At 40.3% G+C, this 25127-nt stretch overlaps 1 protein-coding gene across 1 annotated transcript; it reads right to left on the reverse strand.

Annotated features, from left to right (window-relative positions):
- Positions 1-1472: 1472 nt before the first annotated feature.
- LOC112251849 lies at positions 1473-24044 on the reverse strand. The gene is made up of 2 exons (XM_024422782.2): positions 22668-24044; positions 1473-2181 (listed from the first exon to the last, which is right to left on the reverse strand). Exons 1-2 carry the CDS (start codon positions 23059-23061, stop codon positions 1946-1948), a joined length of 630 nt encoding a protein of 209 aa, XP_024278550.1. The 5' UTR covers positions 23062-24044; the 3' UTR covers positions 1473-1945.
- Positions 24045-25127: the final 1083 nt, after the last annotated feature.

A 25127-nucleotide genomic window follows, 5' to 3' on the forward strand; every position in this document is an offset into this window, starting at 1 on the left:
GAAAGGTGGATCGGCGATGGGTAGAAGACCGGTGACGTAGACCGCCGAACGCCGCCCGAAGAAGGAGAGGGACCGACTTCAGCGGAAGTCGTGACAGTAACCCCCCTTGACACACGGCGACACCGGCCTCGGGGACGACCCAGAAGGCGAGGCGCAGGTTGATCCGGACGAAGACGATGGAACTCCTGCAGCATTGAGGAGTTCGTCAACCGCCGAACGCCGCCCGAACAAGGAGAGGGACCGATTTCGGCGGAAGTCGTGACAATTTATTACATTTTTTGGGAGGGGTAACACAATCAGAATGTGTTATCGGACAGCTAGTTAAACCTACTTACATTCTGGAAGCTAATAGACTGCATTTAGTTCAAATATTTTGCAATCAGAATATAATATTAACTTGTGAAATCTCAACTCTGGAAATGTAAAATAAGGGAGAAATATAAATATAATCAAGAAGAAACTGACAAGGACTACTTCTAGGTTGTTTTTGGTCTTTATTCTTGCACAGCTTTTTGGACACACTGGAAATCACAGACTGCAAGGAGAGGGGACTAAGTGGTGAGGAAAGACTTGATCAAAAGACTGGTGAAACTACACCTTGTGCTTGATGTGAAGAGAATTTTCTTGCAACAATGGTACATGTAGAAATATAATGAATAGAAAGAACTACTGTATTATGCTCTATTACTCATGAAATGTAATCTATGCATGGCATGTGTGACATTATGCAGCATCACTGTGCATTGCAGAAGTTACTGTTAAGTACACCATGATTTCCCCCAATGCATCTAACCATTAGAGGGAGCGTACAGTAAAGCAGTAGAATAGGAGAGACAACCCCCTTAGCTTTGAGGTCACCTTGGCCGCATGGTACACACCACACACACACAACAGCAGCAGCTCTTAGCCCTTAGTAGTGAGGTAATACAGAATGAAAGGCTTCAAATATCATTGGGTGCATTTGGGACGTTCCCATTTCTATACATAATATTATAAAATATATCAGAACTGTAAGCTCTTGCTGAGATTGATGATTGAAGTCACGGGGAGCATTTGGAAAGACACGGTACACATAGAAGTTATTAATCCGAAATATGTAACACGTGAAATCAAAATAAATAAGAAATGTGTGAAATACGCATGCACATGCACATCTTCATCATGTCTTTTTTTGTGTAATATAATTGCAGTTTCCATTGAACGAAATTACCTTGGTTTCACCAGTCGTGTTACAACGTCAAGAGAAAAAAATATTGTCTCACCCTCATATTGTACCTGGAACGTTATGATTTTGTTGAGATCACATCTTGCTCATAGCACGTAGAAATGTCTGGACAATGAAGAGGATAGGAGCTAAATTGAATTGATCGTCACTGCACTTCAACCACTACACTGTACATTTAAGTGTGTGTGTGTGTGTGTGTGTGTGTGTGTGTGTGTGTGTGTGTGTGTGTGTGTGTGTGTGTGTGTGTGTGTGTGTGTGTGTGTGTGTGTGTGTGTGTGTGTGTGTGTGTGTGTGTGTGTGTGTGTGTGTGTGAATGAGAGATTAGTCACGGTCAAATACTTGGATCACATTTAGAGAGTGCAATGTGTACAGGTAAAGGTTTACCAAGAACAAGCCACAATGATGAGTGACAGTATGGTGAAATTCAGAAAAAGAATCAGTCCACTCCAACTGTTAGTTATTCCTCCAGTTCAATGTCAAACTTTTGCATCCAGTGCTGTAAAGTTGTCCATCGCCTTTGTTTTAAGACTTTTCAATACTTTTTGTCCTCATTTTAACAACCTCATGACAAACATCAGACGATGCCACTGCTGTACTGTAATGGACAGTGGATATCGGTTTGTGATAGACTAGGTTGCTCCATTTATGAAGAAAACCCAAGCAAACTTGCTGTTTCCTTTCCCTCTTATCCGATATCAGATGACTATTGTGCCCAAGGTTTTAGGTCCCAGTGTGTGTATCCCGTGGCAGCTGTAACGTCTCGTCTATGGTCACTATGAGTTCTTCTGGTTGGGCAGTCGCCCCCAGGCAGTTACTGTGGTTACAAGTAATGTAGTTCATCTCTACCAACTGTGGCCTTTCGCTCATCTCACTCATCTCGTTCACGCTGTTGGTGATACAGTTTATCTCACTCTTACTCCTGTTGGTCACTCTGCAGCCACCAAACAACCTGCAGTCTAGAGGAGACAGAGAGAGAGAGAGAGAGAGAGAACATATCTCAAGCCTCGTTTATACATGGGACTAACATGCGTCCTTTGTCCTGATCTTATCCACATTCTGATTGTTCCCACATTTTCCGACATGTGTCTACACATGGTGTTAAAATGTGTCTCATCCATCCGCTGTGTGTGCATTGTGACCAGATTTCCTGGTCCCTTCCTTTATGTCAATTATTTGAAAGATATTATTTCAGAATAATATGCGTTTATTCATGTATAAGTATCCACCATGGATTTTTAGTAGGATTTAAATGAATTTATTTGAGATATTTTTGTCACTGATTTACATAAAATACTCAATAATGTCAAAGTGAAAAGAAAATTCAATAAATGTTTACAGATTCATACACAATAAATAACTAAAATGTGTTGGTGATATACGGTACGTATTTAACCCCTTTGTTATGGAAAATGCAAATTAGTTCAGGAGTAAAAGATGGCTTAATAAATCACATAATAACTTGCATAGATTCACTGTGTGCAATAATAGAGGTTAACGTAATTTCTGAATGACTACCCTGTCTCTCCCCCACACACAATTATCTGTAAAGTCCTACAGACTAGCAGTGATTTTCAAGCACAAATTCAAGCACAAAGACCAGGGAGCTTTTCCAAAGAAGGTCACCTATTGGTAGATGGGTAAAAAAAATCCCTTTGAGCAAGTTATTAAGTAAGCTTTGGATGGTGTACCAATACACACAATCCCTACAAAGATACAGGTGTCCTTCCAAACTGACTAATACTGCAACAACAAAAAATTGTCCTGAATACAAAGTGTTATGTTTGGGGCAAATCTAACACAACACTGAGTATCACTCTCCATATTATTTGTATTTTACCCGCTTTTTTCTCCCCAATTTTAAAGGGCAAATATTGCACAATCCAGGTGTGCAAAGTTCTTAGAGACTTACCTGAAGGAAAGCACAGCTGTAATTGCTGCCAATGGAGTTTCTAACATTTATTGACTCAGGTGGGTGAATTCTTATCTAATCAGGACTTAATAGTGTTTAATTTTTCATTCATGTTTAAAGAATGTTGGAATATTCTTTCACTTTGAACAAACATTCCAACATTACATAGTATTTTGTGTAGATCATTGACAAACATTGACAATTAAAACCATTGTAATCCCACTTTGTAACACAACAAAATTAGAAGAAATCTGAGGGGGTGAATATTTATGATAGTCAATGTACTGCTCACACTGCATGCTAATGGCTACCACTACCACACACATCAAACAAACACACACAAACTCCACACATAGCGTTCATAGATGATGTGCTGCTGTGGACTACATGAGGAGGACAGGACAAAAGGAAATGCCTGCAGCTGAATGTGAATGTGAGAAAGCCTTAAATTCATGACATTCAAAAGAACAAGACTGCAAACTTCATTTGACGCAGAGTTATGATTGCTTTACTATTCGCAATTCCATTAGAGGCAAAACACCATCAAATTGGGTATGACCCAAATGGCACCCTATTCTCCATAAAGTGCACTACTTTTGACCAAACAATGTTGCACTATGTAGGGAATAGGGTGCCATTTGGGACGCAGATTTTAAAATTGTTTCTGGGGAAACGCCTCACCCGCCTGCCTGCCATTTGCACACACCACACACCACCCCCATCATGTGGGGGAGAGATCTTGATTGGAAGACATCAATCATTGGGGTGTCAGATAGGGAGCTGGAATTAAGGCAGACAGACAATGGAAAGAGCAGAAGGATGAGTGTATTGTGAAATTGTGTTCTTCAACTCGGTCCCACACACTCGAACATACATGTACACATGCACAAGCACCACCCACACACACACACACACGCACACGTCTGACATACTGTTAGGGTGTGCTGGAGGGTATTTGCCCTTGCTTCAGCAGACCCAGCAAACCGGGAACATTCCCAGAACATTAGTTACGATTCCCATTAAGTTCTAGATAGGGTTTTATCTAACATTGGGATGATAACATGCTAACATTTTTTTTAAAGATTTTAAAAGAAATATCCTTTGAATGTTCTCCTAACATTCATAAAAATGTGCACAACATTTGTAACAAACACCACAGAATATTCCCCAAAAGTTCTCATTAAGTTTCCAGGTAATGTAATACCACAATGTACCAGTAATGTTTTCCCAGCAAACCAAAATTGTGACCTGATTCAAGAAACTAGTCGTATGTCGCAAGTCACAACTTTACAGGAGAGCCATTTGAACGTAAAAATATATTTTACCAAAATGCGTTTTTTTGGGCCAGAAATGCCTTCTCGATCATGAACTTTCATGTGCCTTAATAACAAACTTGTATGCCATCTGTAAATACAAATAAAAATGTTAATGAGTGGGTGGACATGCCGAGAGAGAAGTTCCGGATTGGTCTGCCATATATAAGGCTTCTGTCTATTTGAGCTCGTCAGTCTGTGTTGGTAATCCTGTCGAACACAGCTTTTTTTAATGTATTGTGTAGTGGAGCTGCATAAGTGTTGCTCTCCACTTTCTGGAGGTTCAAGTTTTGAAATCAGTGGAATTGGAGTATGATAGCTACAGAGATGGAGAAAACACCTGTCTCTGGATTACATCTTCAAACTAAGGGCCACCATGGTATGGCATTCCTGACAGGGAGATGCGTCCATCATGCATGATGATGTATACAGGTAAAATAGTCTAGCGTTAGCAAGCTACATTTTCAGATATTACATGTTTCTAATTTTGACAGAAAGCAATTTAATTTCAAGCTAAAGGGCACTGTTAACTAGCTAGCTAACGTTAGCTGGCTGGCTCCCTAGCTGACATTATTTTTTGGAGCCTAATGTTAGCTAGCTAACATTGAACCTGGTTGGTTAGCTCCCAACACTATGGCATTGTTTGCACTGTTCATTGTTGTTTAACTAGCTAACGTTAGCTGGCTGGCTCGTTAGCTAACATTACATGATGTGTGTATAACACCTGTTGAATATGGCCTTTGTCAGTAAACGTCTGCAAAAAAACGTAATGAGATTGTTGCCAGCAGAGCTGGTTAGGCTGTTTTCACGTTATCCAGAGGTTAACAAATCATTGGCCAGTGTCAAGTGTCATTGGCCAGTGATGAGTGGAGCTAAAGCTTAAGTGGTTGTGAACAATGCTGAATGAGAATAGACAAAGGAGAGCTCTTCTCTAGATACCAAAACTTTCAAAGGCGACTTTCTCAAAAGTGAGTTTACAAGTTGATCAACTTACAAAGCAGAATTACTTTCCCATTGTTCCTCAAATGCAGTGTATGATATACCATTTTGTAGCTCTGAGTCTCCACTTTCATCCAATGTAAAAAACACAATTTCATATTTTGCTACTTAAGGCCGAATCCAGGAGCCACAATTGGTTCTGTGAAAGTTCCCAGAACATTCGCTAAGTTGTAGCAAATGTTTTCATAACAACAACTGTCCAGTTGTGCTGATGATTATACAATGTTTGTAGAAAACATTTGCCTGATGTTACAAGAATGTTCACAGAATACATTTGTTGCACTATTGGTTAGAGCCTTTAAGTAAGCATTTCACTGTAAGGTCTCTGTTGTATTCAGCGCATGTGACAAATACACTTTGATTTTATTTGAACATGTTCTTTTATGTTCCTTAAAAGTTCCTAAAACATTTATTGAGGTTGTGGGGACATTGTGGGGATATGACAAGAGAACTGTCCAGTTGTGCTGACATTCAGATAATGTATGTATCTGTGTAGGGGCAGCGATAGCTTAGCTTGAGGCTGTTTGGTAGACATGCATCACTCACTCTAGTTAAATGACCACGGACTCGTAAAAAATGCAATACTTTATTCCACAGATTTCCAGTATGTAAAGGTATCCACAGATTTAAAGGTAAATATCTTCAGGTAAAATATTTCCACAGGGATAACAAAAGTTAGGATTCTGTCAAAAAAACGTATGGCTCCCCAGCCTACGACTGACAAAATGTGACATTCTAAATTTGTCCAAATTAGAGTGAGCACAAGCCGCTGCATCATCTCTTAATTTAAAGAGACTGTATCCAATTACAAAAAAGAATGAGACAACTGAAACAATGTAGCCTATTGTAACAAAATGTAACGAGGTTAACCAATAAATGTATCCTGTATTACAAATTTTGGCAAAATCCTGAATTGGCTCCCACAGCAGGGTGTACAAAACATTCCTTTGATATTCTGAGTTCTTTAAAGGTTCCCAGAACATTTAATTGGGTTGTCAGAACAGTGTAGGTACATTTACAAGAGATAGGTTTCCAAAACACAAAATATGTCCCATCAACGGGACGGTTGAGCTAACATAGGCTAATGCGATTAGCATGAGGTTGTAAGTAACAGGAACATTTCCCAGGACATAGACAAATCTGATATTGGCAAAAAGCTTACATTCTTGTTAATCTAACTGCACTGTCCAATTTACAGCAGCTATTACAGTGAAAGAATACCATGCTATAGTTTGAGGAGAGTGCACAATTTTGAACATGAAAAGTTATTAAATATACAAATTAGGTACATTTGGGCAGTCTTGATACAACATTTTGAACAGAAATGCAATGGTTCATTGGATCAGTCTAAAATGTTGCACAAACACTGATGCCATTTAGTGGCCAAAATCTAAATTGCACCTGGGCTGGAATAATGCATTATGACCTTTCTCTTACATTTCAAATATGATGGTACAAAAAAAAAAGCAAAAGAACGGTTGTTTTTGCCTTTGTATTATCTTTTACCAGATCTATTTTGTTATATTCTAGTACATTCCTTTCACAGTTCCATAAACTTCAAAGTGTTTTCTTTCAAATGGTACCAAGAAAATGCATATCCTTGCTTCAGGGCCTGAGCTACAGGTAGTTAGATTTGGGAGTGTCATTTTAGGGGAAAATTAAAAAAAAGAGTTGTATCCTTAAGAGGGGTGCATTACTGCAACCAACTGGACTGGAGTTTGGACCTTGTTCATCCTTCAATCACCCACATTGGTATATGCTTGTAAAAACACTGGGTAATGGGAGAGGAGGAACTTGCAGTGCAAAAGCAGTTTGGATAAAATTAAGTTAGGTTGAACAGGACATTCCATTAATACTGTAAGAATGTTGGCAGAGCACATTTCTTTCAAGGTTCCCAGAACATTTAATTAAGTTATGGGAGTTGTATGGGATGTTGCAAGAATATTCTTGTGATATTTAGGAAGGCTGTACAGAACATTCCCACAATGTTGCATGATGTTCCACAATTTCCAAATAAATCAATTTTTATGACTTGCCGTGCGGTAGCAGAGAGAACAGTCTATGACTTGGCTGGCTAGAGTCTTTGACCATTTTTAGGGCCTTCCTCTGACACCGCCTGGTATAGAAGTTTTGGAGGCAGGGGGTTTGTGGTAAGATGGTCATACTATGAATAATTTAGCTATTTGATTTGGAATTTTGGGACCTCTTTAAGTATAGAAATATATATACAAAAAAAATGATTTGATTAAATATTGAATTTGGCCTTTACTGCTATAGCCCAGAGAAATGTATTGAATAACACATTCATAAAAAATGATTTTTAAAAATTGTTTGTCCTATATCTAGGAGATATAAATACATATCCAACTGCTTTTTGGGGTGACACAAAACTTCCTTCATACCACCATTCATTTTTTTTAAACCAATACCGGTTACCTGCAGACAAGTCCTGTGACACTTGTTTGTAGGTCAAGCCGTTTGGACGCTACAAATGTTTTCGTGAGAAGACCAATTTCAGGGATGTCTCATGGTCTGACAAACACCACTCTAGCTCTGCCACCTTTAACCGTAGGTGCAGATATCTCTAGTTTAAACTGACTTATTTCTATGGGGATTTTTTCATTATGTTACTTAGATTGACGCACCGGTGCGTCAATCAATTCTAGGGGGTTAAATGTCCTACTCACATTGGCTACTGAGAGCGTGATAATACAGTTGTCCTGAACAGCTGGTGCTCCAACTCTGCTGGGTTTCCCTTTGTAATGAGTGATATTTTGCTAGCCCAGCCACATCCGACGAGCGTCACAGCCGGTGTAGTAGGATTCTATCTTTGTCCTGTATTGACACTTTGCCTGTTTGAGGGTTTGTCTGAGGGCGTAGCGGGATTTCTTATAAATGTCTGAATTAGTGTCCTGCTCCTTGAAAGCGTCAGCTCTAGCCTTTAGCTCAGTGTGGATGTTGCCTGTAATCCATGGCTTCTGGTTGGGATATGTACGTACTGTCACTGTGGGGACGACGTTGTCGATGCACTTAATTGTGATGTAGAGCAGCCTTTCCCAAAACCCAGTCCGCGGCATATTTGTTTTAAATATGATTGGTTGTTTTTTTGGGGGTCCACGGCATATTTCATTTAAATTTGTTTGTTAAAGGCTGAACTCTGCATGCTGCCATAAACAAATTGTGTTGCCATGACGAAGTATAGCTACATCACACTTTATAAAGTGTAGAGAGGAGCAGGCAGGAGGCAGTCGCAGGTTTAGAACTACTGAGTTTATTAAAGCACTATATATATAAAAGCGGGATGAAATGCAAAGCGCAAAATAATAAAGTACTCAGAAAATAGTAGGAGAGATTCCTCTCAGGAAAACAAGCAACATTTATAATGACCGACAAGGACAAATGACAGAGGGAGTATATATACAGTGATAGAGTGGGGATTGGAACCAGATGTGTGTAATGATGACGAGACAAGTCCGGGGTCGATGAGTGAAGGGCGTTTTCCAGCAGCAGGTTCGGCAGCAGCTAGAAAGTCGGCGACGACAAACGCCTGAGCTGGACAGGAGGGGGATCCAAAGCGAAGCCTGGTGTGGCATGAAGCATCCGTTTAGAATGTTTTCTAACGACGAAATGTGGTTGTGAGAGGAAGTCCAGTCGAGAATAGTGGGAGAGCCAGTCGCTGGTAGTGGGAGAGGATGGAACTAGGTGAAACTGGGCCAATATTCTACCAACTTTCTCATTAATAACTTTCTCATCAACATCTGATCGCAATACATTTTTCTGTTCCCTAAACTAAAATCTGTGACGAACACAGAGCACTACGTTTTATAAACTTTACGAATTGTGTTGTTTAGAAGGAGTGCATGGTTGAATTGAGTTTGTGCACATGAGCACTTAACAGAGGAGGCGTTCCCTAACGGAAATATGTGAATTCATGCTATAATGAGCCAATAGGATCTCTCTAGCTCGTGCTTAGCTTTGCCCACCTCCTTGCTTGTTCTTTCCACTATGCTTCATTTGCTCCCACTGTAAGCAACACAGATTAACTATCTTGGGTTGGTTATAAATATCTTTGACCAAACGCACACACAAGCTAGCCCTGCTGCGCAGCCTGCATGCTGTCTCACTCTCCCTGTTAGCTAACCAAACAGCCAATAGCCATGGCCTGGTCTATACAAAAGCGACTAGATTCGTATTTTAATGTGAAAGAAGTGGACCAAACAAATGAATCTGAGGCAAAATTAACAAACAAACCTAGGGCTCCCCTTCAGGCACAGCGGACTAAGGCACTGCATCAAGTTTGGATTTGTTTCAAATAACAGCTGCCCTCCAAAATGTGTCTGTGTGATATTTCAGACTTGGCTCAGCAACGATTGGTCATCACTAGATAACAAAGCCACAACGTCAGAAGGCTGCCTACTCGACCAATCAGATGAGGGAGTGGGGTGACACGTATGCCAACTGGCATGGAGGAGCAGACAATGGACATGCATTTCTTTTATCTAGTGCGCCATCAATGATTTGGTTATTTATTAGATATAGCAAAACCAATTGTTAGAAATTCAAAGTGTTTTTCAAACTCAGCTTGCAAGATTATTCTGATGTTTACCCTTACTGATTGTTACTTCTCTTAACCCAAAATAGTTTTACTCCAATATCAGCATTGTTTTTAAAATGGCATGTACACAAACAAATTGACACATCTTGAGTTTATTTTTTAATTTACAAAATCCTCAAGTAATCCACAAGTAAAATGTACACAGTTTCACAAAAATGTTGCCAGAAATTGGCTGATTTTTGGCTGATTTAAGATGACAACTTCACCCCTGTTACTTTCTTAATATTATTTTACATTTACGATCCTGAGTGGGCCAGAGTCATCTGGGTTAGGGGAGGGTTTGGCCGGGATAGGCCGTCATTGGAAATAAGAATTTGTTCTTAACTGACATGCCTAGTTAAAATAAATACACTATTTGACGCCTAGGTACTTACTATAGTTGTGTATTTGTTTAACTTAACATACAGTGCCATCAGAAAGTATTCATGCTTATTCCACATTTTGTTGTGTCACAGCCTGAGTTCAAAATGGATTAAATATGTTTTTCTCACTGATTTACACACCATACCCCATAATCACAAAGTGAAAAACATGTTTTTACACATTTTTGCAAATTTATTGAAAACTAAATACAGAAATATCTAATTTACATAAGTAATCACACCCCTAAGTCAATACTTTGTAAAAGCACGTTTGGCAGCGATTAAAGCTAAGATTTCCACACTGGGATTGTGCAACATTTGCTCATTACTCTCTTCAAAATTCTTCAAGCTCTGTCAAATTGGTTGTTGATCATTGCTACACAACCATTTTCAGATCTTGTCATAGATTTTCTAGTAGATTTAAGTCAAAACTGTAACTCGGCCACTCAGGAACATTCACTGTCTTCTTGGTTAGCAACTCTAGTGTAGATTTGGCCTTGTGCTTTAAGTTTTTGTCCTGATGAAAGGTGCATTCATCTCCCAGTGTCTTGTGGAAAACAGACTGAACCAGGTTTTTCTCTAGGATCTTGCCTGTGCTTAGCTTCATTCCATTAATTTTGTATCCTGAAAAACTCCCCAGTCTTTAAGGATTACATGAATACCCATAACATGATGCAGCCACCACTACGCTTGAAAATATGAGAGTGGTACTCAGTAATGTGTTGTATTGGATTGGTCCCAAACATAACATTTTATATTCAGGACAAAAAGGTAATTGCTTTGCCATGTTTGTTGCAGTATTACTTTATTGCCTTGTTGCAAACATGATACATGTTTTGGAATATTTGTATTCTGTACAGGCTTCCTTTTCACTTTGTCATTTGGGTTAGTATTGGGGAGTAAATACAATGTTGTTGTTCCCTCCTCAGTTTTCTCCTATCACAGCCATTCAACTCTGTAACTGTTTTAAAGTTACCATTGGCCTCATGGTGAAATCCCTGAGAGATGTCCTTCCTCTCTGTCCACTGCATTAGGAAAGACACCTGTATCTTTGTAGTGACTGGGTGTATTGATACACCATCCAAAAGTGTCATTAATAACAGCATGCTCAAATGGATTTTCTGCTTTTTAGTTTTTTTTACACCTCTACCAATAGGTGCCCTTATTTGCGCGGCATTTGAAAACAGTGAAGGCTCCTCAGAGGAGGAAAGGGAGGACCATCCTCCTCAGTGAATTTCATAAAAATAAAATAGTGAAACATTTAGTTATATCTGGAGTATTTCTCCTGTCTTATCCGGTGTCCTGTGTGAATTTAAGTATGCCCTCTCTAAATCTCTCTTTCTCTTTCTTTCTTTCTCTCTCTCGGAGGACCTGAGCCCTAGGACCAGGACTACCTCAGGACTACCTGGCATGATGACTCCTTGCTGTCCCCAGTCCACCTGGCCGTGCTGCTGCTCCAGTTTCAACTGTTCTGCCTGCGGCTATGGAACCTGTTCACCGGACGTGCTACCTGTCCCAGACCTGCTGTTTTCAACTCTCTAGAGACAGCAGGAGCGGTAGAGATACTCTCAAGGATCTTCTATGAAAAGCCAACTGACATTTACTCCTGAGGTACTGACCTGTTGCACCCTCGACAACTACTGTGATTATTATTATTTGACAATGTTGGTAATTTATGAACATTTGAACATCTTGGCCATGTTCTGTTATAATCTCCACAGCCAGAAGAGGACTGGCCACTGCTAGGGAGTTTTCCCTAGCCACTGTGCTTCTACACCTGCATTGCTTGCTGTTTGGGGTTTTAGGCTCGGTATCTATACAGCACTTTGTGGCATCAACTAATGTAAGAAGGGCTATATAAATACATTTGATTTGATTTAAATGTTTTGAGATAAAACTTTACCAAATATATTCACGTCACTAAATAATTGATAAAAACACACTGTTTTGCAATAAAGGTTTACAGTAGCCTGAACAGCACTCTGTAGGGAAGCACCGTGGTGTAGCCAGAGGATAGCCTCATTTCCGTCCTCCTCTGAGTACATTGAGTTCAATTTGAGCCCTAATGGTTCTTACCCCCTTCCATAGACTTACACATGAATTATGACAACTTCCGGAGGACGTCCTCCAACCTATCAGAGCTCTTGCAGCATGAACTGACATGTTGTCCACCCAATCAAATGATCCAAGAATGAATCCAGTGCTGAACAGTTGAGGCTGGTGGGAGGAGCTATAGGAGGATGAGCTCCTGTAACTCTGTGTTGTCTGTTCACACTGCTATGCTTTATCTTGGCCAGGTCGCAGTTGCAAATGAGAACTTGTTCTCAACTAGCCTACCTGGTGAAATAAAAAATAAATTGTAATGGCTTGAATGGAATAAATGGAACAGTATCAAACACATCAAACATATGGAAACCACGTGTATGACATCATTACATTTATTCCATTCCAGTCATTACAATGAGCCCGTACTCCTATAGCTCATCCCACCAGCCTCCACTGGTACTGAAAGCATAAGCTACAACTAACCAGCACTGTAGTGCATACAATGGGTTAAGTAGAGAAGAGAGATAAACAGAATAGTTGAACAGTTTTCAACCAATTCATGTCTGTAAAAGTGAAGGAGAGGCAAGAGAGAGAGAGACCATGTTTCATTGTATCTTTTTCACTTTCACTTTAACTTAGCTAGCGAATGCAGCTAGCTAGTTTAGCCTACTCAAACACCTGGCTCAAACAGAGAGGGATTCTTTGTTAGCTAGCTCGCTATGGCTATGCAACACTGTAACTCTTCCAAGTTAGGGTAAGCTTAAGGTTTTATTAATTTATTGCCACTGGGGCACGCCAGTGTAACTGCTAAACTCCTTGCTGTACACTTTACTGCATGATTGTAGTGAGTTTACTAATGCGTTTGTTCTAGTGGCTATGTTGACTATGACGTTAGCTACTATGGTGACAACAAAGTAGGCTGTGTGTAACAGTTAGAGGTTTTGATATGTTTTTTGGGGTCTGGTCACAGACAGCTGATGTGTTGTGCACTGGAGTCCACAAGTAAAGGGAAAGGGTGATAAGAGGACAGCGCGTAGCTGCGAGAAGGAATTAGTATGTGGCTGTTATGAAAGTGAACTGTGTGTGTGATTAGGGGTGTATTCATTCTGCCAATTCTGTTGAAAAATGCACCCTTGACCCAATGGGGGCAAGTTGGTATTGAATGACTCGCTGTCCGTCACCTACTCGGATGTTTCTCTAGACCTGTGCACCTATGTTGTAAACTTTCATTCATAGTCTAGGTTGAAGCAACCTCATAGGTGACATTCAAGTATCATGTAGTAGCCTAACCCTATCGATGTTACAATGAGCTGGGTGAATTGAATATGAATGACAGTCATCCAATATGCTGTAATAGAAATAAGGCAATGCTCATTAAAAAAGAATTGTCCTTCCTCTTCTTAAACGGGACCTACTGCCACTGTTGGAAAACATCCCTGGTCTTTGTGGTTGAATCGGTGTTTGAAATTTACTGCTCAACTGAGGGACCTTACAGATAATTGTATGTGCGGGGTACAGAGATGAGGTAGTTATTTAAAAAAAACATGTTAAACACAATTATTACAGTGAAGCCATGCAACTTATTATGTAACTTGTTCAGCAAATTTTTACTACAGAACTTATTTATGATTACCATAACAAAGTGGTTGAATACTTATTGACTCAAGACATTTCAGGTTTTCATTTTCAACTAATTTGTACAAAAAATTAAAAACATCATTCCCCTTTGACATTACGGTGTATTGTATGACAAAAATAATCACCATTTTATCCATTTGCTGTAACACAGCAAAATGTGGAAAATGTGGAAAATGGTATGTTGTACCAGTTTCTGTCTCTGTACAAAGGCATGGTCTTCAAGCTATGGAAGAGGGCAAAACATTTAATAATGACTAAATGGACTTGGCACAGTTCTAGATACCGAAAGCTCTTAGTCATGTATTTATGTAACCAGGCAATTTAGAACAAATCCTTATTTACAATGACAGCCTAGGAACAGTGGGTTAACTGCCTTATTCAGGGGTAGAACAGCAGATTTTTACCTTGTCAGCTCAGGAATTTGATCTAGCAACCTTTTGGTTACTGGCCCAACACTCTAACCACTAGGCTACCTGCCAACCAGTGTAAAGGGAAACTCACCACCCAAACCCGATTTACATACTTTATACTGTATTTACATTCATGTTATTGGCCCATCCACCTCCTTCTTCAGAGGACAAAAATAACTTTGTTTCAAAAACAATTCTGGATGCCTTCTGAGCCGGCATACGACTTATCACACTTCCTTATCTGATTGGTTGAGTAGGCTTTGTGGCTTCCTACTTTGTTGCTGTGGTAACTAGTGACCACCGCAATGACGCTATGAAGCCATCAAAATTGTGTAAACATTTAGAAACAAAGCATTCACATCTCAAGGATTAACCAGACTTTGTTTAAACAAGATGACATGACCAACCAAACAAAAATGCTGCACAATAATTTCACAGACAAGCTGTGTCTCTCATAAGGCTTACTTCCTTTCATAATCTGATCCACGCCAGGATAGTCAGTAGGTGCGTAATCCATTCACCAGCACTGAAGAGACACAACTTGTCACAGCTTGAGGATAAACTACTGGAGCTGTCCTGTGACCAAGGCCTGCAAGCTGGTTTTAATGAGATGTGTCTTTCCACATTCTGTCTGTTCAGCAGTGGAGAATACCCACAACTGAGCGAGATGGCAATGAAGGCGTCAATCTCCTTTCATTCTACCTACTTATGTGAGACCAGCTTCTCCTCTCTTGATGCAACAAAATCTAAATATCGCAGCAGACTGGCTGTTGAAAACACCTTGACAGTGTCCTTCTCCTCCTTATCTCCAAGGTTTGACCTGTTCTGTCATTTACAAACAGAAAGCCCCTGAAGTCAGACCAACAGACAGCCCATGAAGAAAGCACAGAGACACTGCTCATGAAGACAGCACATACAGACAGACAGCCCATGAGTACAACAGACAAACAGAGACAGACCCTGAAGACAGCCCATGTAGAAAGCACAGAGAGAGACACTGCCCATGAGAACAACACAGACAGACAAGAAGACAAGACAAGACAAGACAAGACAAGACAAGACAAGACAAGACAAGACAAGACAGACCATGAAGGCAGCTAAGTGAATATGAATACATACTTTATTAACTTAGTGTAAAGTAAAATATTTTATAAAGAAAAAGCAATTGTCAATTGTCAAGCAATTGTCAAGTAATAATATAAGACTACAAAAATATTTAGGACAAGTAGAGTAAATCTAATCAGTAGCGGTACGTGGGTAAAATCCCTGGGGAAGGCAAGCCAGGAAAAGAAGCCATATTACAACCTATGTGTTGTGATAATTGCGTTGTTTGCTCTATAACATGTTAGTTCATATACCTTTGTCACTGTGATATATAGGCCTAAGGTCAAGACAAATTCAACCACACCTTTGTTTTATCACAAAACCCGAGATCAACATCTGTCCGGTGTAGTCGACCAAGCGTATTATATGTTACATGACCTACAGGATGGTGGATCAAGTTAATGTTTCTGACAATTTCAGACTACCAAATGAACACAGGAGAGTTACTGCAAGTCACAAAGAAAACAGGAGCTGACTCCACTATTCCTGAGCCATTTCAACTTCAACATTTCAACATAATCAAATCGCTTGTGCTTCGTCTAATACAGTGATAACTAAAAGATTCCAAAAACAATTTAGTCCAGTCAACGTAAGCTAAAAAAATGTGTGTGTGTGTGTGTGTGTGTGTGTGTGTGTGTGTGTGTGTGTGTGTGTGTGTGTGTGTGTGTGTGTGTGTGTGTGTGTGTGTGTGTGTGTGTGTGTGTGTGTGTGTGTGTGTGTGTGTGTGTGTGTGCGCGCGGACATTCCTGCAGTCACCATGCCAGTTGCATGCTCCCTAAAAGCTTGAGACATCTGTGGCATTGTGTTGTCTGACGAAACTGCACATTTTTGAGTGGCCTTTTAGTGTTCCCAGCACAATGTGCACCTGTGTAATGATCATGCTGTTTAATATGCCACACCTTATTGATATACCACACCTGTCAGGTGGAGGGATTATCTTGGAAATGGAGAAATGCTGACTAACAGGGATGTAAACAAATTTGTGCACAAAATGTGAGAGACATTTTCTGGTAACTTTTTTTTCAGACTACTGACATTACACAACATTCAAAAGGCAGTAAGGCACATTTCTGCATATGGCCAAATTCATGTTTCATACACATCTATGGGCTTTTACAAAGAAAAAAAAGAATGTAGGCTATTAGGATAATATATTTATATTCGTAACTATATCCATCGTAGCAAAAAATAGATTGCAATGGTGGTCATGGCAACTTGTTGTATTTGTTCCGAACTGAACAATAAGCCAACTGTCCTAGCGGACTGGTGGCACAGTCCGCTAGGACAGTTGGCTTATTGTTCAATATTTGTGAGATCTTTTTTTACTTCCAAATCCTTTATTTACAATATTCATCCTATGCCCACACACTTCTAATTCTGAAAAGTGAAAGCATACCTGTGAGAGGGGTCACACTGGTAGTAGTTATATATTTTTATACAGTACCCAAGACCAATCTGAAAAATAGCTACTTCTATAATTACTGCAGTGCAGGTTGGATTGAATAGAGCCCCTAATCTTCATTTTCAAGGTGATGATTGCACTTTTCTTTCCAACACAATACTGCAATAAATATAAATCCACATTTCAACAACAAAAAATGTGCGCCCCCTGGGTGAATAAACGTCAATAGATGTAAGGAGCGCTTCCCCGTACCACTGTGAGCTAACTGTCCAGAACCATATTTGTTCATGATGCACATCATTTTATTATCAGAGCGTGTCAGTGGCCTTCTGGTAAGTATGTTTTAGTGAGAAAGTGTTGGGATCAGGTACAACTACATTTACCCACTCCCAAGATTAATATTTATGAACAATTCCTCCCACCCACTTCTTACCTAAATGCATTTGTTGTTGTTTTTGAAGGGGTTGGGCAAAGGCTGAAATTAGGGTTGAGAGTTACCTTTTAAAGGAAGCTCTATCCTACTAAATAACTTTTCATAAGACTTTCAACATGTGATGAAGAAAGAAAATGATCAAATACTGTGTTACAAGTACACAGCATATGAAGATGTTGGGAACATTTTAATAACTCTGAGATTGTGTTCTGTGTCCTGACTGACCATAATTAGACAGAAGAACACCCTACACTGCTGTAGTTATACCATAGTGGTGCAGTGAGTTAATGGTGGGGCTGCAAAGCTGAAGAGTGCAGGTACAATCCACGTTTCTTTTGAAAATGACTGTGAAATTGAGGCTCAGATATAATTTACTAAAATAAAGGATGTCTTTATTTCGTCCAGATTTATAAATCAAGTTTGAAATGCAGAATTCAGACTAACTGTAAAAAAGAAAACATTGTGTAAAAATGGATTGTTCAACTTTCAAAAACGCACCCCCCGTCGTATTTTTCATGATCTGAAAAACAAAAGTGATCCTAGATCAACACACACATTGTTGAACATCTTGTGAATATGGGCCCAGATGTACGCAGCCTATAAAGAGGTTGGGTGAAGTGAGGGTGAATAACCTAGTTACCATTTCCCTGGGTTAGTTACTGTGTGTCTAAGAAGGCTAAAAACTATACTGTCATGGCTATATACTGCCAAAAATAGATATAAGTGTGCTTCCCTGGTGGTGCAGAGGATAAAATACCTGGAGTGGGGACTAAGCATTGCAGGATCATGTGCAAATTGTCAACATAAGTGTTCAAGATATGATATGATTCTCTTTCTTTGATTAAATGTTGTTTAAGTGTCCTATTAATGAATGTTCAGTTTGTCAACATATGCTGTGTAAAAAATATTGGTTTGTGTGATTAAATGCTATGAACTAAATAAAAATGCCAAGTGTCTTGATATCACCTACAATACAGTCCTCTAATGAAAATTACCATTAAATCTGGAGAGAAACATAAGAGGAATGTATTCCAATCTGCTTTAAGAAGCTATGAATTTGCATGCTGAGAATGTTGTAAAACTTAACTATTACTTTTTTTAGTGTTCTGAGGACCTCCAAGACGAGGTCAAATGTATATTTCGTGAACATCAATGGAACCTATGTGAATATCGCAACAACCCAGAAAACTCCCATAACTTAATTAAATGTTCTGGGAACCTTTAAATAACTTAGACCAGGTGTTCTACCAACATTCTTACAACATTATAGGAATGTCCTGTGCAACCTAACTTAAACATTGCATCAATGTCATCACAACTGAGCGTATTTTGTGTTTTAGGAACCAATCTCTTGTACTGTACCCACACTGTTCCCTCAACCTAATAACATGTAATCTGAACCTTTAAAGAACTCAGAAAGGCTGTTCTGTCAACATTCTTGCAACATCAAAGGATTGTTTTGTGTACCCTGATACAAACATTACCTGAAAATCGGCACTGTGTTTTGGGATACCCCACAATGTTCCCACAACCTAAAGAAACATTATGGGAACCTTTAAAGAACATGCTAAATGTGTTCTAGGAACTTTCTTGTAACTTCAGGTTAATGTTTTTTGCACCCTAAAATAAACATTGTAGAATCCTCCACACAAATGAACAGTTTTTGTGTATTGAGAACGTATATTTTGTGATGTCCCCATAATGTTCCAACCAGCCTACTGTTTTCCCACAAGCTAATGAAACATTTGGGGAACAGATTAAATGTGTTCTATGAACGTTATTGCAACATCAGGCAAATGTTTTAAACAAACATTCTATGGTCATCAGCACGACTGATCACTGACAACGACGAGACAGCCTATCGGGAGGAGGTCAGAGACCTGGCCAGGTGGTGCCAGAATAACAACCTTTCCCTCAACGTAACCAAGACTAAGGAGACGATTGTGGACTACAGGAAAAGGAGGACCGAGCACGCCCCCATTCTCATCGACGGGGCTGCAGTGTAACAGGTTGAGAGCTTCAAGTTCCTTGGTGTCCTCATCAACAACAAACTAGAATGGTCCAAACACACCAAGACAGTTGTGAAGAGGGCACGACAAAGCCTATTCCCCCTCAGGAAACTGAAAAGATTTGGCATGGGTCCTGAGATCCTCAAAAGGTTTTATAGCTGCAACATCGAGGGCATCCTGACCGGTTGCATCACTGTCTGGTACGGCAACTGCTCGGCCTCCAACCGCAAGGCACTACAGAGGGGAGTGCGTACGGCCCAGTACATCACTGGGGCTAAGCTGCCTTCCATCCAGGACCTCTACACCAGGCGGTATTAGAGGAAGGCCCTAGAAATTGTCAAAGACCCCAGCCAACCCAGTCATAGACTCTTCTCTATACTACCGCATGGCAAGCGGTACCAGAGTGCCAAGTCTAGGACAAATAGGCTTCTCAACAGTTTTTACCCCCAAGCCATAAGACTCCTGAACAGGTAATCAAATGTCTACCCGGACTATTGCATTGTGTGACCCCCCAACCCCTCTTTTACGCTGCTGCTACTCTCTGTTTATCATATATGCTTACTCACTTTAACTATATATTCATGTACATACTACCACAATTGGGCCGACCAACCAGTGCTCCCGCACATTGGCTAACAGGGCTATCTGCATTGTGTCCCGCCACCCACCACCCGCCACCCCCTCTTTTACGCTACTGCTACTCTCTGTTCATCATATATGTATAGTCACTTTAACCATATCTACATGTACAAACTACCTCAATCAGCCTGACTAACCGGTGTCTGTATGTAGCCTCGCTACTTTTATAGCCTCGCTACTGTATATATAACCTCGCTACTGTATATAGCCTCGCTACTGTTATTTTCAACTGTCTTTTTACTGTTGTTTTATTTCTTTACCTACCTATTGTTCACCTAATACCTTTTATGCACTATTGGTTAGAGCCTGTAAGTAAGCATTTCACTGAAAACACCTGTTGTAGTCGGTGCACGTGACAAATAAACTTTCATTTGATTTGGACAGTTTTTGTATTATGAGAACATTTGCTTGACCTAACGAACGTTCTGGGATCTTTCACAGAACCAATTTTGGTTTTGATGGGAGGAGATATTTTATTAGAAAATAAAAGACAAAGCTCAACCCATTGGTAAGTTCTGTTGAGATATTGCTTAGGGCTGTGTGGTGTTTTATAAGTCATCACCCCAGATTATAAATTGCTGCTGAGTTTGCCTTCTATATTGAATGATCTAAATAATTGTCATTCGTCAAACAATATCATCAACAGTCTATTTTGCAAATACTTGTGGTTAGCTACAGTATGTGTTTATCTCACCTACATATACCTCATGAGCCTTAGGTCTGGTGTCTGGTAATAAAGGACTAGGATGGAAATGACCATAGAAAACAGGGATATCCTGAAAAGACAATAAACCTACTCTCCTATTGTCCTATTGCTATTCCCTATTTAAGGTGAAAGATTATTGTCCAAATCAAATAATATATTGCCAATTGTATCTAGATCTGTATGTTTGAAAGACTCTGAAAACCTTATGTCTTCTTGCCCAATATGTGAGGCATTGATTTGGAATATCCTCACAGCATTCCAGATCCCAGGGACAGAGAACCTGTTCATGCTGCTCCAGGGATGTTAGAAACAGCTATCACAACAGCCTCACCACTGCACAATTTTCACACGTACACCTTAGGAACATAACCCAAACACACCAAGAGGAAGCAGAGGAAAGGGAAGCAGAGGAAAGGGAAGTAGGGGGAAGGGTAGAGGAAAGATGGATAGAGGAGAGAGAGGGGTAGAGGATGAGAGAGAGAGAGAGAGAGAGAGAGAGAGAGAGAGAGAGAGAGAGAGAGAGAGAGAGAGAGAGAGAGAGAGAGAGAGAGAGAGAGAGAGAGAGAGAGAGAGAGGAGAGAGAGGGAGAGAGAGGGAGAGAGAGGGAGAGAGAGGGAGAGAGAGGGAGAGAGAGGGAGAGAGAGGGAGAGAGAGGGAGAGAGAGGGAGAGAGAGGGAGAGAGAGGGAGAGAGAGGGAGAGAGAGGGAGAGAGAGGGAGAGAGAGGGAGAGAGAGGAGAGAGAGAGAGGTAAGGAGAGGGAGAGAGAGGGAGAGAGAGGGAGAGAGAGGGAGAGAGAGGGAGAGAGAGGTAAGGCTCTGGGGCATAGTAAGTGCTTCAGTAAGACACTCACTGTTTCACATCGCCATTTCTACCTGGTTCACTGCTTACGGAGAACGTGTGTGTGTGTGTGTGTAGTGGCCTAGCTGGCCTAGCAGTATTAAGGCAGCTTCAGGTTCATATCCAGCCTACTGCCCTACAACACAACCTCTGTCTTTTCCCCACTGTCATCCTCTATCTATCGGTTCCATAAAGTCAGAAAAGACCTTCAAAATATATTTTAAATAAATAAATTGAAATAATAATTGAAAGTTAAACTGGTTGATCACAAGGACTAATCACTGTGAAGTCACTGTGCTTTCATACCCCCCCCACACACACACACACACACATCAAAAAAACACATACATATTGTTGACACAAGGGACAGTAAGGATAAGATGTCAGTCCATCTGTCCATTGGTCTGTCTATATTTCTCCCATGAAGGTCAAACATGATGTTGTCTTCCTCTTCAAAGTCCTTTTCTGAATTGAACAATTAATCTGAGGCTAAACTCAGTTTTTCACCAATGTCCAAATCCCCAGTATCTAAGGTAAGGCTGAGTCAGTAAAGGCTGTGCTGTATACTGTAGGCCTATCCATTATAATAAACACCAGTCTATCCCTGGTAGAGAAACCATTATTATCTTAATTAATGATGTGAAAATTGCTGATTTAAAAAGGGGATGTACAGTATATCTGCACATTGACCAATTGAAAAGAGAATTACCTTTACAAACAGTGCAATACTGCATCATAAACTAACACTATCACAATTTTAACTAATGTGTGTTTCAGTTCCAACCTTTTCATTCTCAAAGCACTGAAGCTGAGGTCCAGAATTTGCAAACTAATGATAGTCACAAGTCCCCCTTATATGCTGACTCACTCACACTCACTCACACTCACACACACACACGGACACACGGACACACACACACACACACACACACACACACACACACACACACACATGCACATACACACACACACACACACACACACACACATCTTGTCAGAGCACTAACTGTTGACACATACCTACAAACTCAGTAACCAGATCCTTGACCAGGTGTCCCACTATGGCATATACCACCGCGACCACCACTAGCGCCGCGCAAACAAGGTAGAGCACGGCCTTGGGCAGTGGGATGGAGTCCCGGGCTGGTGTCCTGTTGTCCGTATACAGAAGGTCACTCTCCGAGTACTGAAAGACATGTTCCATCCCGGAGGTGTGATTAGAGTTCAGCGGGGGGTGACTGGCGCTTATCCCGCTCAGGTCCGGCTCTAGAGCAGTCACCATGGTGGTGGTCGCCACCTCCGCTTCGTCGATGATGCCCTGATTGACCAAGCCAGACGTCTTGTTGATCAGAGGCAGGATCTGAGAGAGGAAATAGCTCCAGTCTTTGATTGCACTTGTGTTGCATAGAAACATGATGTCTACTAAATATCACTGCGCGAGGTCCGGCAGCAACAACAACCTGTGTGTGTCCATCAATACCGCGTAATGACAGCCAGGTCACCAAGACACAAAAATATAATGCGTAAAAATAAAAAAGTGTCATTCACGAAATAAAATCCACTCAACTGACCAAACTTCTTGCTGTCTTTAGTAAAGATAGATGTGGTTGTTTTGTAATAAATCCAATAGATTTCCTTCTGATGTGTCAGTCACGAGAGGCACGTTGAGCTCGAGGGTCCAACCTTGGTCACGACTGTCACAGTCAGAGGAGTCGACTGGAATTATTAAAGAGAACCGATATACCCAAACAATAAAATAGCCTTATATTCTACATCTAGCCCATGAAAGCGATTGTTAAAGTTTTCAGATCCTGTTTTCAGATGCATTAAAAACGTATTCATTTAGCACGCATTGGTGAAAAGGCGAATTACAAATATTTGGTAAATTATTATTTTATTTCCTTACATATGTCAAATGTCTTCGGTCGTTTGCAGTTAATTCCATAATAACTCCCTTGACTGACTGACTGTTAGGAAAGATGCGGTGTCATCATCAGGTATATTACTTTGATTTCCATGCAGAGAAACCTTTTTCAGAATTTTCCTCAAGACATCAACCAAACACGCGTGTAATAAAATGTGTATGCAAGAGCGACTGAAAGTACGTGATATAGCCTACTGTGTGACTGCAGTGCGGAGTTCTCCGTTTCGCGCGTCAAACTACGATTATGTTTTGAACATTGAAAAAGATTCGATCTGGAAAAAGTCACGGTGACATGTATGCGATAGCCTCGCACCTCCTGCTCTTCCACCAAGGTGGTCAGTCACCGGTACATGACAAGGTAAGTCATGCCGTGGTGTTAGGCTGGCAGGGTTGCATTATAGCCAGCCATGACTTCATATCCCGTTTCCATCAGGAGAGACGCGGCTAAGCGCTGACCAGCGCTGAAGTGCATAAGTGAGAGAGCGATGTTGCAGAATATTCTGGTTTGCTCTCTCTCGATGTGTCCATGACTCAATGTCCTAACACAACGCACCCACTGCTGGACAAAGGGGTGGGTCGTTCAACGAAAAGTGTGCCTTTGATATTTTAAGACGAAATTGTGCACAAATATTGATTTTTAAAAGTATGTTATATTAAATGAAGTTCCCTTTAATATACACCACATGGATAATTCAATAAAACATATTTTTTTGTATAATAATAGATCTGCTAAAGCACAGAAATGCAGCATTTTGACATGTCCCTCCATTCACCCTCTGTGACTTCTAGGAAGAGTTTAACCCACTTAATCCCCCAAAATCTCAAAGTTTCACCATCATTGTACAGCCCTATTTATTTTGTTGCTTTGACAAAGTCATTTCTGAAGATTATTATTTATTTCATGTGATTAGGGATTCATTTACGTCTGAACTCGCATTTTAATATGGTCAATAATAATGATAATTAAAACCCATTTTTCAAAAGAAACATTGAACACCTAATAGTCAAATCGTAGTGTAGAAAGCAGGTGAGCTGGTTCACTCTTTTTGGCCATTTTCTGGTGTTTTGTGGTGAAAACTGAATGGGTCGAGTAAGACGTCAACCCTGTTACCCATAAATAGACAGACTAGAAATGTTTTAAGGATATAATATTTTTGGGTGAAGCTTGCATTCAATTGTCACTTCCTGTTGCACACAACAAGCTTCCATTCCCCCTGTCTCAAGGGTATTTATGGCTGAGTTAAGATGAAATCGTCAATCCTGTTATAGTCAACACTGTTATAGTCAACACTGTTACTTCATTTGGCACTCATAGGCACTTACTATAGTATATCTTTTTTGGGAACCTTTTGAGGTGGTAAAATATGTTTTTATGAAGTTGAGATCCTTATGACAGACTGTTAAAATTAGATGAAACCAAAATGTTGTTTTGACCAAGTTACACTTCTCAAAAGGTGTGGAATTACCAAGATGATGATAAGTTGATTTGGTCATGTTGCCTCTACTTTTTGGGGGGTTAACCACTTTTTAATTGGCCTTTACACATAGCCCGTGTG

The sequence above is a fragment of the Oncorhynchus tshawytscha genome, linkage group LG05 (assembly GCF_018296145.1).
Source record: "Oncorhynchus tshawytscha isolate Ot180627B linkage group LG05, Otsh_v2.0, whole genome shotgun sequence".
In the NCBI taxonomy this organism is placed as follows: Eukaryota; Metazoa; Chordata; class Actinopteri; order Salmoniformes; family Salmonidae; genus Oncorhynchus; species Oncorhynchus tshawytscha.